The sequence below is a fragment of the Pongo pygmaeus genome, chromosome 14, assembly GCF_028885625.2.
Source record: "Pongo pygmaeus isolate AG05252 chromosome 14, NHGRI_mPonPyg2-v2.0_pri, whole genome shotgun sequence".
Taxonomy (NCBI): domain Eukaryota; kingdom Metazoa; phylum Chordata; class Mammalia; order Primates; family Hominidae; genus Pongo; species Pongo pygmaeus.
In genome coordinates, this window is record NC_072387.2 from 36,633,859 (window position 1) to 36,648,593 (window position 14,735).

General features: G+C 44.0%; 1 protein-coding gene across 6 annotated transcripts in view; it reads left to right on the top strand.

Annotated features, from left to right (window-relative positions):
* Positions 1-567: 567 nt before the first annotated feature.
* PAN3 (poly(A) specific ribonuclease subunit PAN3) overlaps positions 568-14,735 on the top strand; it is a 157,202-nt gene continuing 143,034 nt past the window's right edge. For all 6 annotated transcript variants that reach the window (XR_010123533.1, XM_054446516.2, XM_054446518.2 and 3 more), the window contains exon 1: positions 568-1,113. Coding sequence is in view for 5 of the 6 variants with exons in the window: in XM_054446516.2 (XP_054302491.1) it covers positions 684-1,113 (430 nt within the window). In the remaining variant the exon portion in view is untranslated. The remainder of the gene's footprint in view (positions 1,114-14,735) is intronic.

The following is a 14,735-nucleotide window of genomic DNA, read 5'->3' on the forward strand; positions in this document are numbered from 1 at the left end:
ATGAAAAAAAAAAAGACATCTGGCTTTTTAAGTAAGAGAATATACAAATAAGGAAGGTATCAGGTCTCGTGAGAACTTCGGCACCAGATCCGCGTCCGGAACGCCACCGAGAGCCGCCGGTCCAACCGCCGATAGCTCGCGGATGCCCCCGGGGGCCCGACGCCGGCCAGGCTTCCCCTAGCACTCCCGCTACCCATAAGCCCTCGCGTCTCGGCGCGCACGCGCAACGGCGACGGCCGTCTCAGGAAGAGGAAAATGGAATAAACAACTCGGAGGAACCAGAGCGCGAGAGAGCGAGTGGAGGCAGAATTTAAAAATAAACCGGCCCCTCCGCCCTCCCCACCCGCTTGCCGCTGCCGCTCCCTCTTCCCCTGCCCGCGCCCTCGAAGTCCCCGTCTGGGCCCGCGCGCCCACCCCGTCGTCCCGCGCGGCCCCTTTAAGAAAAGAGAACGAGAGAGTGAGTGAGAGAATCCCAACTCTCCCCCTACCCTCCCTCCTTCTACCCCCTCCTCCCTCCCCTCTCCCCTCCCCCCTCTCCCCGGGCGGCTCCGGCTCCCGCAGCGGGACAGACCCACCCGCCCAGGCTTTTATCCGGCACCGGCAGCGTCTTCCTTTCCTCCCCCGTCTATGGTGGCGGCGGCGGCTCCTCGGGCGGCGGCGGAAGACGAGGCTGCGGCGTTGCCATGAACAGTGGCGGCGGCCTCCCGCCCCCCTCGGCCGCCGCCTCCCCTTCCTCCTCCTCGCTGGCGGCGGCGGTGGCGGTGGTGGCCCCGCCGGGGGTCGGGGGTGTCCCCGGCGGGGCGGCGGTAGGAGTGAAGCTGAAGTACTGCCGCTACTACGCTAAGGATAAGACTTGCTTCTACGGGGAGGAGTGTCAGTTCCTGCATGAGGACCCTGCCGCCGGGGCTGCCCCGGGCCTCGGCCTCCATAGCAACAGCGTCCCCTTGGCTCTGGCTGGTGCACCCGTGGCCGGCTTTCCGCCGGGAGCCGTCGCGGGCGGGGGAGCTGGGCCGCCCCCCGGGCCCAAGAAGCCGGACCTGGGGGACCCGGGGACCGGAGCCGCAGCCGGCGGAGGAGGCAGCAGCGGGGGACTCGATGGACCGCGGCTGGCAAGTGAGTGTGGTTCGGGCGGGGCGGGCCGCGGCGGCGGAGGGCAGGCCTGGGCGGGATGAGGCCCTGCTGCCGACGGGAGCTGAGCACGGCCCGCGGGCTCCCCCCCTCACCTCCCAAGGCGGTCTGAGAGGCCTAGGCCAGGCCTAAGCCCTCCTTCCTTCTTCCTGCTTCCCCTCCCCACTGCCTTCGGCAAGTCGGAGAGCGCGGGGAGGTTGGGTTCCCGGGAACGTGGGTGGGAGGACTGGGGTGATGTGAGTGGGGGCGGGGAGGAAGGGGGATGGGCTGTGGCGTGCGGAGTGTGAGAAAGGGGGTGTCGTTTCCGGGGGGTGTGGAAAGGGGCTGGGTTTGCAGGCACATGTATTTTGCGTGCCCTTGTGGAGTGGCGTCTGCAGAGTGTTGAGATTCCCTAGTGGGGAGTGTGTGTGTGTGTGTGTGTGTGTGTGTGTGTGTGTGTGTGTGTGTGTGTGTGTGTGTAGGGGGCGGGAGGTGAGGGGCGGGCTTAAGGCTTCGTGGAGTAGGTTGAAAGAACGGAAAAAGTTTGTAGAAGGCTTGCGGGAGAAAGGTTTTGCAGGCAGGAAATGCTTTCTAAGGATTAGGAGGGAGCGGACTGTCGCGTTCAAAGTGTGCTCAGGTTTAATCGAGAGTTTAGAGTAGGGACTTCACAAAGACGCATTTCATCTGAGTTTCCCTGAAAGCTAGAATAAGTTTGCTGGTGTCAGCTGGGATCCTGTCTTCTATAGCTTTGTATCAAGCAAACTCTTAGCATTGTGTCTTGAATGCATGTCATGTGCAGCCTGCGTTTATGTGCAACTGAGCACTTGGGTGGGGACATCTTAAGGCTGTTTATATTTCTTTTTCATGTGTTGTTGTGTTTTTTTTTTTTGGAGAGAGTCTCGCCCTGTCGCTCAGGCTGGAGTGCAGTTGCGCGATCTCAGCTCACTGCAGCCTCCGCCTCCCGAGTTCAAGCGATTCTGTTGCCTCTGCCTACGGAGTAGCTGGGACTACAGGCGCGCGCCACCACGCCCAGATGATTTTTTGTAGTTTTAGTGGAGATAGTAGTCTCGCTGTGTTGGCCAGGCTGGTCTCAAACTGCTGGCCTCAAGTGATCTGCCCTCCTCAGCCTCTCAGAGTGTGTTGTTATCTATTGACTTGAAGCTTGTTAGTTGTTAGTGGAGTTTACAATTGAATGTGAGCGTAATCTATTAGAGAATGTTGCCTTTACGAATAGAGCCGGTGCCAGATGTTCCTGTTTTGTTTCTTAGTATATTGAGCGTTTCTAAACCAAATAGGAGTCTTACTTTCCTGGGAATTCTGGAGAACTTCTAGATCTTAAAATAATCTGATAGGCAGTTCAATTTGTACATGAGAACATTTTCTTTTTCTTAAACACTGTTAATGAACCTGATAGGAAGTTTTAGCATTTAATTGGTCTATGAGGATTATTTAATATCTTCCCCGGGGTTTTGCTTTCTTGCTTTTTCTTTTGAGACGGGATCTTCCTATGTTGCCCAAGCTGGTCTGGAACTCCTGGGCTCAAGCGATCTTCCTGCCTGGGCCTCCCAAAGTGCTGGGATTACAGGAGTGAGGCACCATGCTGGGCCAAGTGCTGTTCTGTTCTGTTTTTTTCTTTTCTCCTTTCTCTCTTCTTTCTCTTTCTTTTATAGAAGTGTTTCATTTGTTGTGATGGGCTTGACTTTAATGAAGATATATTTGCTGAGGCTGATAATGCTAAGAAAATTAATTTGTAAATTCAGATGTTTTGTAAAACAAATGGTTACTTATGGGTGGAATTTTATCACTTTCGAGCATCAACTTTGCATTTTCAAGTTAAACTTTTGCTGGATGTGTGAGTCGTGACTCAGTAGTAATGTTTCATTAGTAACCAGTGACACTGAACAATAGTTTTACTGACAGAAAGAGACTTTTTTTTTTTTTTTTTTTTGAGACGGAGGCTCGCTTGTCGCCCAGGCTGAAGTGCAGTGGTGCGATCTTGGCTCACAGCAACCTCCACCTCCCAGGTTCAAGCAATTCTCCTGCCTCAGCCTCCCAAGTAGCTGGGATTACAGGCGTGCGCCACCACGACCGGCTTATTTTTGTATTTTTAGTAGAGACGGGGTTTCACCATGTTGGCCAGGTGGGTCTCGAACTCCTGACTTCAGGTGATCCTCCTGCCTCGGCCTCCCAAAGTGCTGGGATTACAGGTGTGAGCCACTGTGCTGGCCAGAAAGAGGCGCTTTTTAAAATGCTGGTGTTAGACTTCATAGGTGATCTTTCTAGGATTTTCTTTTTAAAAAATCTTTTAAAGTTTTATTTATCTATTAATCTTATTCCTGACAGACAGCCCTGACGATCATTCTAGGATTTTCTTTTTTTTTTCTTTTTGAGACGTAGTTTCGCTCTTGTTTACGACGCTGGAGTGCAATCTAGTGATCTCGGCTCACCGCAACCTTTGCCTCCCGGGTTCAAGAGATTCTCCTTCCTTAGCCTCCCTAGTAGCTGGGATTACAGGCATGCACCACCACGCCCAGCTAATATTGTAGTTTTAGTAGAGACAGGGTTTCTCCATGTTGGTCAGGCTGGTCTCAAACTCCCGACCTCAGGTGATCCGCCTGCCTCAGCCTCCTAAAGTGCTGGGATTACTGGCGGGAGCCACCGCACCTGGCCGAGGATTTTCTAATTAACACACAATAGGTAGTAGGGTTGATACTTGAAAGAGGACAGGATGTAAGCAGATGAAGATGGGAGGGGAAGGTAAGTACCCTTAAGGTGGAGGAAAAAATATTGGCAGTGGCTCAAAGGTGGGACATCTTAGGAAAATAATTGAGATATAGGTCCTTGAGAGGACAGGCAGTTAATGCTGAAAAGGTATTTTAAAATTAATACTTTGTCACTTGTTAGTAAAAGTTGTCTGATTAAATAGTTGATCTATGTATTTGGATTCTGTGGTGTTTGCTTTAGCTTGACTGGCTGAAGCCTAAGGCTCCTCTTTTCTGTGATAGGCTTTTTGGTGTCTCTCAGTAATTCCTTATGGATGGAGATTTCTTCATAAGGAATCACAACCTAGGTATTACTGAGAGATACCAAGGAGTGGGAAATAATGTTGCTCAGGAATCAGGAAAAAAGGTTGTGTTGGTAATTGTATGGCTTTTTTGAGTTTTTACACTTACTGTTCATTTTTTAGACTCCTTTCTACCTTTTACTGTATTCTTATCAGTGTGCTTTGAGACAGTATTGATCTGTTTGCTTATTTTATTTTAAAAAGATGATGTCTTGCTGTGTTGTCCAGGCTGGTTTCGAACTCCTGGGCTCTAGCAATCTCCTGCCTTGACTTCTCAAAGTACTGGGATTATAGGTGTGAGCTACCACATCTGGACTTCATTTGTTAATTATGTGTGTGAGGCAGTTAAAATAGATGGCAAAATTTTTTTTTTTTTTTTGAAACAGGGACCACAGGCACTGGCTACCAAGCCCTTCTAATTATTTTGTATTTTTGGTAGAGATGAGGTTTCCCCATGTTGCCCAGGCTGGTCTCAAACTTCTGGGCTCAGAGCGATCTGCCTACCCTGTGAGCCACCATATATACCATAATTTAGTGTTTTTAATTTCCATGTTTGTGGGTTTTGATTGAATTATTTGACAACAAAAGAAACAAAAGATTTAATATAGAAGTACAAATATCTGGTTTCCCTTTAAGGACATCTCTTACCTGTGTTGGAGTTAGGGCTGTTGATAGAGCATAATTCTCTCCATTTTGACTCATTACCTAACTGGATGACTTTTATATCTAGGCATTTGAGGTTGTGACCCTAACTTTAGCACTTCACATTTGCAGAATTGTTTTTGTTTTGTTGGTGTTTCAGATAGTGTTAAAACCTTGGAGATGGGTGCATGAGAAAACTTTATTTTGCAACCATTGGAAAACTGAAGCACAAAGGCTTTTTCTTAATACACTTAGTTGCAGTGATGTTTCAACCTTATAAGGAAACCGCAATTTGGTGTTTTGTTTTGTTTTGTTTTGTTTTGTTTTGTTTTTGAGGAGGGGGTTGGGAGTTCTTGCTATGTTGTTTAGGTTGGACTCCAACTCCTGGACTCAGGTGATCCTAGCACCTCAGCCTCCTGAGTAGCTGGGACTACAGGTATGCCGTACCACGCGTAGCTTACTTAACATTTCGTATTTCTGTTAGTCTTGGGATTTTTGTAAGGCTTAAGAGTGATTTGATTTGTATTCAACCGCATTATCGATTCTTGACATTTAATGATGTAATTCTAATATTTTCAACTGGCTAGATTTTCAAAATGGCTTTAATCTTCAAAGTGTACAATTTTTTGCAGGTAAAATATTTATTATGCCAATATTTGTATTTTATGTACATTATTTGAAACCCAGTAGTTTTAATTTACCAAAATACACTTTTTAATTATCCTAATGTAGTTACTAGTAAATAAGACATGTTTCAGATAGAATCCTGGCTCTTTGACTAGCTTTGTGACTGAATGAATTTTTAAGCTTTAAGCCTCAGTTTTTCTCATCTGGAAAATGGAGATGTTATGAAAATTGCATGGCATTGCCTGCACATATTGAGGTTTCAGTCTTAGTTGTTACTATTATTAAATATTAATAATCTATAGTTAACCTCTATATTTCCTTCTCCAAATTTTTGAGGACATACATTGAAGACTAGTAAAATAGCTACAGATTATTGAATTGTGATTGTCTGTCCAAATGGAGGAGAGCAGTGCCATGGATAACTTGAAGTTCAAATGTTGGCTTTGGAGTATGTAACGCGTAGTGTGTGGCAAAGCTGTTTTTATTTAAGCCAAGACTAACCTTTTCATCCCACAAACCTATACTAAGTGACAGAAAAGTGAGTACTGGCGATTTGCTGTTAGGATAGCTGGCATAAGTTTAAACATTTTTATTGGAATAATATACTAAGTATATCACAAAGACTTTATAATACTATTCATTTCATTCATTTAATATCCTGCTTCCAAGGTGGTAAGCTCTGATTTAGGTGATAGGAACAACAACAGCAACAAAAAAACATAATTCAGCCCTAATGGAGTTTACATTCTAGTGTGGCTATAAACATCTATAAGGTAATACTTGGTTTCGATAAGTTTTTTTTGTTTTTTTTTTTTGAGATGGAGTCTTGCTCTGTTGCTCAGAGCGGAGTGCAGTGGCGCAGTCTCGGCTCACTGCAAGCTCCGCCTCCCAGGTTCACGCCATTCTCCTGCCTCAGCCTCCTGAGTAGCTGGGACTACAGGCGCCCGCCACCACGCCCAGATAATTTTTTTGTATTTTTAGTAGAGACGGGGTTTCACCATGTTAGCCAGGATGGTCTTGATCTCCTGACCTCGTGATCCACCCTCCTCGGCCTCCCAAAGTGCTGGGATTACAGGCGTGAGCCACTGGGCCAGGCCGGTTTCGATAAGTTTTGTGAGGAAAACTCGAGGGATAACATAACTCCAGGTAAGAGTCAGTTAACGAATAAAGCACTTTTTCCTGTAAAAGTGCATTTGATGAGATCGGGCGTGTTCAGAGTGGTATGATCATAGACTGAAAGTGCATTTGACATGACCCTTTAAGAAGATAAATGATTATCAAAAGCAAACCAAAACATCATCCTTTTTTTTTTTTTTTTTTTTTTTTTCTCAGAGCCTCACTCTGTAGCCCAGGCTGGAGTGCACTGGCGAGATCTTGGCTCACTGCCACCTCTGCTGCCCAGGTTCAAGCGGTTCTCCTGCCTCAGCCTCCGAAGTAGCTGGGATTACAGGAGCCTGCCACTGCGACTGGCTAATTTTCGTATTTTTAGTAGAGATGGGGTTTCACCATCTTGGCCAGGCTGGTCTTGAACTCCTGACCTCGTGATCCACTTGCCTTGGCCTCCCAAAGTGCTGGGACTACAGGCGTGAGCCACCGTACCCGGCCCAATATCATCCTTTTATATGTCATTTTGAGGAATTTTTTTCCCCAATTTTAAATGAACTTTATATTTTGAGATAATTGTAGAATCACCTGAAATTGTAAGATACAATACGGATATCTCATGTACTCTTCTTTTATAAAGGATAGTAACATCTTTTATAGCTGTAGTGCAGTATCATGGCCAGTATTGATTGCTGTAGTCTACTTGTTCACATTTCCACGGTCTTATTTGCACTTGTGTGTGTGTGTGTGTGTGTGTGTGTGTGTGTGTACGTATTACAGATGGTGCCTAACTTAATGGTTTGGCTTTCAATTTTTTGACTTTATTTTTGACAATTTTTTGAGACAGAGTCTCACTCTATCACCCAGGCTGGAGTGCAGTGGTGCGATCTCTGCTCACTGCAACCTCCGCCTCCTGGGTTCAAGCGATTCTCATGCCACAGACCCGCAAGTAGCTGGACTTACAGATGCACGCCACCATGCCTAGCTAATTTATTTGTCTTTTTAGTAGAGACAGGGTTTCATCATGTTGGCCAGGTGGGTCTCAAACTCCTGACCTCAAGCAATCCGCTCACGTTGACCTCCCAAAGTGCTAGGATTATAGGCGTGACCCACTGTGCCTGGGCTAATTTGTTTTTAACTTTTAATTTTTTTTAAGGAAACGGGGCTGGCCTTGAACTTCTGGCCTCAAGCAATACTCCTGCCTTGGTCTCTGAAGTAGCTGGGATGACAGGTGGGAGCCACCGTGCCAAGCTAATTTTTTTTTTTTTTTTGAGACAGTTTCCCTCTGTCACCCAGGCTGGAGTGCAGTGGTGCAGTTTTGGCACACTGCAGCCTCCACCTCCCAGGTTCAAGTGATTCTCAATTCTCATGTCTCGGCCTCCTGAGTAGCTGGGATTACAGGCTTGTGCCACTACACCCAGCTAATTTTTATATTTTTAGTAGAGATGAGGGTTTCACCATGTTGGCCAGGCTGGTCTCGAACCCCTAACTTAAAGTGATCCACCTGCCTCAGCCTCCCAAAGTGCTGGGATTGCAGGTGTGAGTCACTGTGCTTGGCCCTGAGTTTTTACATGATGAAAGGTACACTTTTTTGGTAAAAATTTACATTGGAATAGAAGTGTATAAAGTCAAAATAAATCAGTCTCCTCATCTTATTGCCCAGGGTTAATCGTTATTAATAGTCCGTGTGTTTAGATCTTTTCTTTTCTACACATTGTATGGTATAGACATATATCTAGTATATATATTAAAATATATGTATACCATATATATACCTATATATACTATATATATTTTTTCCTCTCTCTCTCTCTGTCTCTCTCTCTCTCGTATTAGCTTGGGTTGCCAAAAGAAAATATTATAGGCTGGGTAGTTAACTTCCCCCCGCCCCTCCTCCCCCCATAGATCCAGGAACTTCAGTGGCTAGGTGGTTTAAACAACAGAAATGTATTTTCTCAGACTTTCAGAGGTTGGAAGTCCCAGATGAGGAGTTGGGTTCCTGGTGAGGGCTCTCTCCTGGCTATATTATCTAGGTATGTGAGCACCCAAACCTAGATGGTATAGCCTACTGCATGCTAGGTGATATGGTCTATAACCTGTTGCTTCTAGGCCACAAACTTGTACAGCCTGTTACTGTACTGAATACTTTAGGCAGTGGTATACAAAGGTAAGTATTTGTGTATTAAAACATTTAAACAGGCCAGTCGCGGTGGCTTACACCTGTAATCCCAATACTCTGGGAGGCCGAGGCAGGCGGATCATGAGGTCAAGAGATAGAGACCATCCTGGCCAACATGGAGAAAGCCTGCCTCTACTAAAAATACAAAAACTTAGCTGGGCGTGGTGGAGCATGCCTGTAGTCCCAGCTACTCGGGAGGCTGAGGCAGGAGAATTGCTTGAACCCGGGAGGCGGAGGTTGCAGGGTTGCAGCGACCTGAGATCGTGCCACTGCATTCCAGCCTGGTGACAAAGCAAGACTCCATCTCAAAAAAAAAAAAAAAAAAAAAAAAGGAAAGAAAAAAATAGAAAAGGTACAGTAAAAATATAGTGTTACAGTTTTATGTGATCACCATCGTACATTTGGTCTGTTATTGACCAAAACATTGTTACCAACAAATCAATATATATTTGTGTCTCATTTCAGTACTTAGTAATTAGTACTGGACCGAAATTTTAATTTTATTGCAGTTTCTTACAAAATAAAACTAGCCTTTGGCTAGTCATTCGGTCTGTGTGAAAATACATTTCTTTGCAGATGGTCCCCACACTTTGAATTTACAATTCATTTATCAGAATGTAGCCCCATCCATAAGTCAAGGAACATCTAGATTTACGATGATTCGACTTCCAGTTTTTGACTTTAGGATGAGTTTATTCAGGCATTAAACGCATTTTGACGTAACAGTACTGACGTGGAATAGTTACATCCCAATAAAACCCTTGTTAAGTAGAAACTATTGTTAAGTTGAAAATGTGTTTAATTCTCCTAACCCATCAAACATCATAGCTTAGCCTAGCCTACCTTAAATATGCTCAGAATGCTTACATTAGCTACAGTTGGGCAAAATTACCTGACCGCACAGTATACTGTATCAGTTGTTTACCCTCCTAATTGAGTGGTTCACTGGGAGCTGTAGCCTGCTGCCATTGTGCAACTTTGTGACACAGTATGATACCACGAATCACTAACCTGGGAAAAGATTAAACCTCAAAATTTGAAATATGGTTTCTACTGAACTCATATCATTTTTCACATCATCATAAAGTCAAACCATCATAGTTAGTTGGGAATTGTCTAAGTAAGGGTATGCAGATCTCAGTAATCCTGGCTGAGTCAGTTGGCATGTACGTAATAGCCCTCTTCCCTGAAAAAAGCTTTGTCTTTTCTGATATCTCTTTTGGCATTATCTCTCTTGCTTTTTCTGTAAAAAATAAAGATACTATTCCTATTTTTCTAAAGCTAGTTTGATTTTTTTTTTTTTTCTTTTCTTTTTGAGACAAAGTCTTGCTCTGTTTCCCATGCTGGAGTGCAGTGGTGTGATCACAGCTCTTTGCAGTCTCGACCTGCTGGGCTCAAGTGATTCTTCTGCCTCAGCCTCCCAAGTAGCTGAGACTACAGGCATAAGCCACCATGTCCAGCTTATTTTTAAATTTTTTGTAGAGATGGGGTCTCCCTGTGTTTCCCAGGCTGTTCTCTAACTCCTGGGCTCAAGTGATCCTCCTGTCTCGGCCTCCGAGAATGTTGGAATTAAAGACCACCACACCCTGCCTAAAGCTAGTTTTATATTATAGCGTGTGTGTGTATATATGTATTTTTTAGAGATGGGGTCTTGCTTATTTGCACAGGCTGGAGTGCTGTGGTACAATCATAGCTCGCTGCAGCGTTGAACTCCTGGGCTCTAGCAAATCTCTCCTCAGTCCACTGAGTAGCTGGGACTACAGGCATGTACCACCATGCCTGGTTATATATTTTTAATATTAAAAAAAATGCCAGTGTCAGAAAAATAAACTATATCTTGTTTTTGGAATTAGAAATGTAATACATGCACAGGCTAAAAATTTGAATAGTGCAAAAGGGTACATAGTGAAAAATAGCCTCCTTCCCTCCCTAGTTACCTGATCCCTGTCTCCCAGAGACACTCTTTCTAGCTTATTTGGGGTAGCCACTGACAAATATTCTTTGCCTATACTATTATTCATATGTTTATATTTCTCTATGTCTAACACATTAATACACATATATACACATATGCATGAGTGCACACATGGAAGCCTAATGTACTCTGAATTTTCTTACCTGATGGCTTATCTTGTAGTTTGTTCCACATTCACACATAGAAATCTACTTTATTCTTTCTCATGGCTGTGTAAATATTCCATTATATGTTTATATTATTCGATTCTTTATAATGGGTATTTCAGTTGTTTATAGTCTTGCTATTATTACAAATGTTGGCACAAAGTTATGTTTTAATGTACTATATATATTTATTTACATATACATTTACACAATTATGTGATATATACTTAAGAAGCATATAGAGTCTTCAGCAATCTGGTTCACACTTGATACATTAAAAAAAAATACTGTGTGGGGTGTGGTGACTCATACCTGTAATCCCAGTACTTTGGAAGGCCGAGACAGGAAGGTTGCCTGAGCTCAGAAGTTTGAGCCCAGCCTGGGCAATGTAGTGAGACTCTGTTTCTACTAAAAACAAAAAAAAATTAGCTAGGCTTGGTGGTGCACCTGTAGTCCCAGCTACTCAGGAGGCTGATGTGAGAGGATTGCTTGAACCCAGGAGACCCAGGAGGTAGAGGATGCAGTGAGCCGTGATCACGCCACTGCCCTCCAGCAAGACCCTGTCTCCAGAAAAAAGAAAAAAGAAACCCACTGTATTTATATACCATTGGTTGAAAATAAGATACTTGAAATATTCATTCATATCTGCCCCAGTAAAATTTTTCTCCCCAATGGCTCACATATCTAGAAATAGTTACATAAATCACATCTTTGATAACTTAATAAGTTGATATTTGTAAGTAGCCTAGTAGTCGCTAGAAAGTTTCATTTGGGTATGTAATAAAATTATATTGTTATTGATTATTTACTAGTTGATCTACATTCATGTTTTGTTTGTTTTGCTTTGTTTTTAGAGGTCTTGCTCTGTCACCCAGGCTATAGTGCAGTGGCACACTTGTAGCTCACTGCATGCACCCTTGAACTCCTGTGCTCAAGTTACCCTCTTGCCTCAGCCTCCTTAGTAGTTAGGTCTACAGGGACAGGCAACCACCCTGACTAATTTTTTAAATTTTTCGTAGAGACAGGGTCTTGCTGTGTTGCCCAGGATGGTCTTGAACTCCTGGCCTCAAGTGAACCTCTCACCTTAGTCGGCCAAAGTGTTGTGCTGGGATTATAGGCATAAGCCACCATGCCAAGCCTACATTCTTTATATAGATATCTTACGCTGCTTTTAGAGATATCAAATACAGCAGTTATATAGTTGGAAAAAGCTGGAAAGGACTTTATATATCTTTATTTTAACTTTCTTATTTTGCTCCTCTATTTCTAAGTTTACTCTGCTGTAATATTGATGTTCCTTAATTTGATGGTATACTTGATTGAGAGATGAGATCACGGTGAAGAAGGACAAAATGGAATGAGGCTTTTTAAATTCCATAAGTCAGTTTTTATGGTTCATAGATGCTGTGGCAATATGTCAGCTATCTCTGAGGAAGAGCCTCCTTGATACGTGATGGGACAGGGAATCTTCTGCCCACTCCCAAAACTTTGGAAAATTAGTAAGGCAGCATTTAAAGAAAATTTTTAGCGAGGTCCTCAGATATGATATATATTATAAAAAGATTTAATGTGGGCCGGGCGCTGTGGCTCATGCCTGTAATCCCAGCACTTTGGGAGGCCAAGGCGGGCAGATCATGAGGTCAGGAGATCGAGACCATCCTGGCTAACACGGTGAAATCCCGTCTCTACTAAAAATACAAAAAAATTAGCCGGGCTTGGTGGTGGGCGCGGTGGCGGGCACCTGTAGTCCCAGCTACTCGGGAGGCTGAGGCAGGAGAATGGCGCAAACCCGGGAGGCGGAACTTGGCAGTGAGCCGAGATCACGCCACTGCCCTCCAGCCTAGGCGACAGAGTGAGACTCCGTCTCCAAAAAAAAAAAAAAAAAAAAAAGATTTAATGTATATATAGGTAATATCTTTGAAAAACTTAGATTACGACAAGCATTCAGCTTAGTGTAATTTGGGCTAATAATAAATGGAGATTAATTCATTTAATTGGTTAATAAACATTTATTGAGTGTTTACTCTGTTAGGTACTGTTTTAGGTTCTTAGGATATCTTAGTGAACCAAATAGATTACAGAAAAATCCCTTCCTTTGTAGACCTTACATCTTAATGGGTAAGGCAGACAGTATTTATAAATATAACCCCAGTAATTGTATAGTATGTTAAAAGATGACAAGTCCTACTAAAAACAAAAGGGTAATAGAGTAAGAGGCAATGGGAGTGTAGGAATAGGGTTGTTATAGAATGAAATAGGGATATCAAGGTAAACCTCACTGGGGTTGAAATTTGAGTGTAGACTGGAGAATGATAACCAAGCCAGTCATCAGGAGAAAGAGTATCTCAGGCAGAGGGATAGAAGGCTAATAGGTTGGTGTGGAGTGAGGAACAGGGAAGAATTAAGATTTTTGCTTTTATTTGATGTCAAAAGGAGTGATAGAATCTAAGATTTTAAAAGAGTTCTGTGGGCTGGGTGTGGTGGCTCACGCCTGTAATCCCAGCATTTGGGGAGGCCGAGGTGGGCAGATCATGAGGTCAGGAGATCGAGACCATCCTGGCTAACACGGTGAAACCCCGTCTCTACTAAAAATACAAAAAATTAGCCAGGCATGGTGGTGGGCACCTGTAGTCCCAGTTACTCGGCAGGCTGAGGCAGGAGAATCACGTGAACCTGGGAGTCGGAGCTTGCAGTGAGCTGGGATTGCGCCACTGCACTCCAGCCTGGGCGACAGAGCCAGACTCCGTCTCAAAAAAAAAGAAAAAGAAAAAAGGTTCTGTGGTAAGAGGGCAGGAGAGAATTTAGGAGATTATTTGCAGTAATCCAGCAAGAGATGATGGTGGTTTAGGCAGGTTACAGCATTGAAAGTGGCAAGAACTAGTCAGATTTCAGACATGTTTTCCAGATAGAGCCAATATAATTTCACTTTGAGTGTAGGGCACTGGAGAGAGGAGTCAGGAGTTGGTTTCAAGAGTGTGGAAGGTCGTGGATGGACTTGGTGCCAGCTGAGATGAGGAAGGCTGCAGACAGAGCACATATGAGAGAGCAGATCAGGAGTTTGGCTTTGAACATGTTACTTTGAGAGATATATTAGCCATTCAAGTGGAGATTTTGAGGAGGTAGGTAGATATGAGCCTGGAGTTCTCGAGAGAGATTAGGACTGTAGATGATAAACTTCAAGTCTTCAGTGTATATATGGCATTTAAAATCATGGAACTGTATGAGTTCACCAAGGAATATGGCTTCTATAAGAACTTGGGAAACACAAATCTATTGATAAATCAGTAGGCTATTTTCTTTTTCTCAGGAGAAAGAAAGAATAGGTAAGTAACATTTGGGTTCTACATATGTGCCAGTCATGCCATATATATATTTGCATACACTATCCCATCACATTTAATAACTATTTCATGAGATAGATAGTGTTTCATTTGACAGGTTAAAACTAGCACTTAAAAAAAGGCTAGTTTTAATAAGCAAACAATTAAAAATCCTCTCTCTATCCCCTGCTATATGACCTTAAGAAATTGAAGTCAGAGGCTGGGGCCTGTGGCTCATGCCTGTAATCCCAGTACTTTGGGAGGGTGAGGGGGGTGGATCGCCTTAGGTCAGGAGTTTGAGACTAGCCTGGCCAACCTGGTGAAACCCTGTCTCTACTAAAAACACAAAAATTAGCTGGGCGTAGTGGTGGGCGCCTGTAATGCCAGCTACTCAGGAGGCTGAGGCAAGAGAATCACTTGAACCCAGGAGGCGGAGGTTGGAGTGAGCCGAGATGGCGCTATTGCACTCCAGCTTGGGCAACAAGAGTGAAACTCTGTGGAAAAAAAACAAAAAACAAAAAAAAATGTGTATCTTATTACAGTTGAGTCCTTTTGTGAGACGAACATTCAA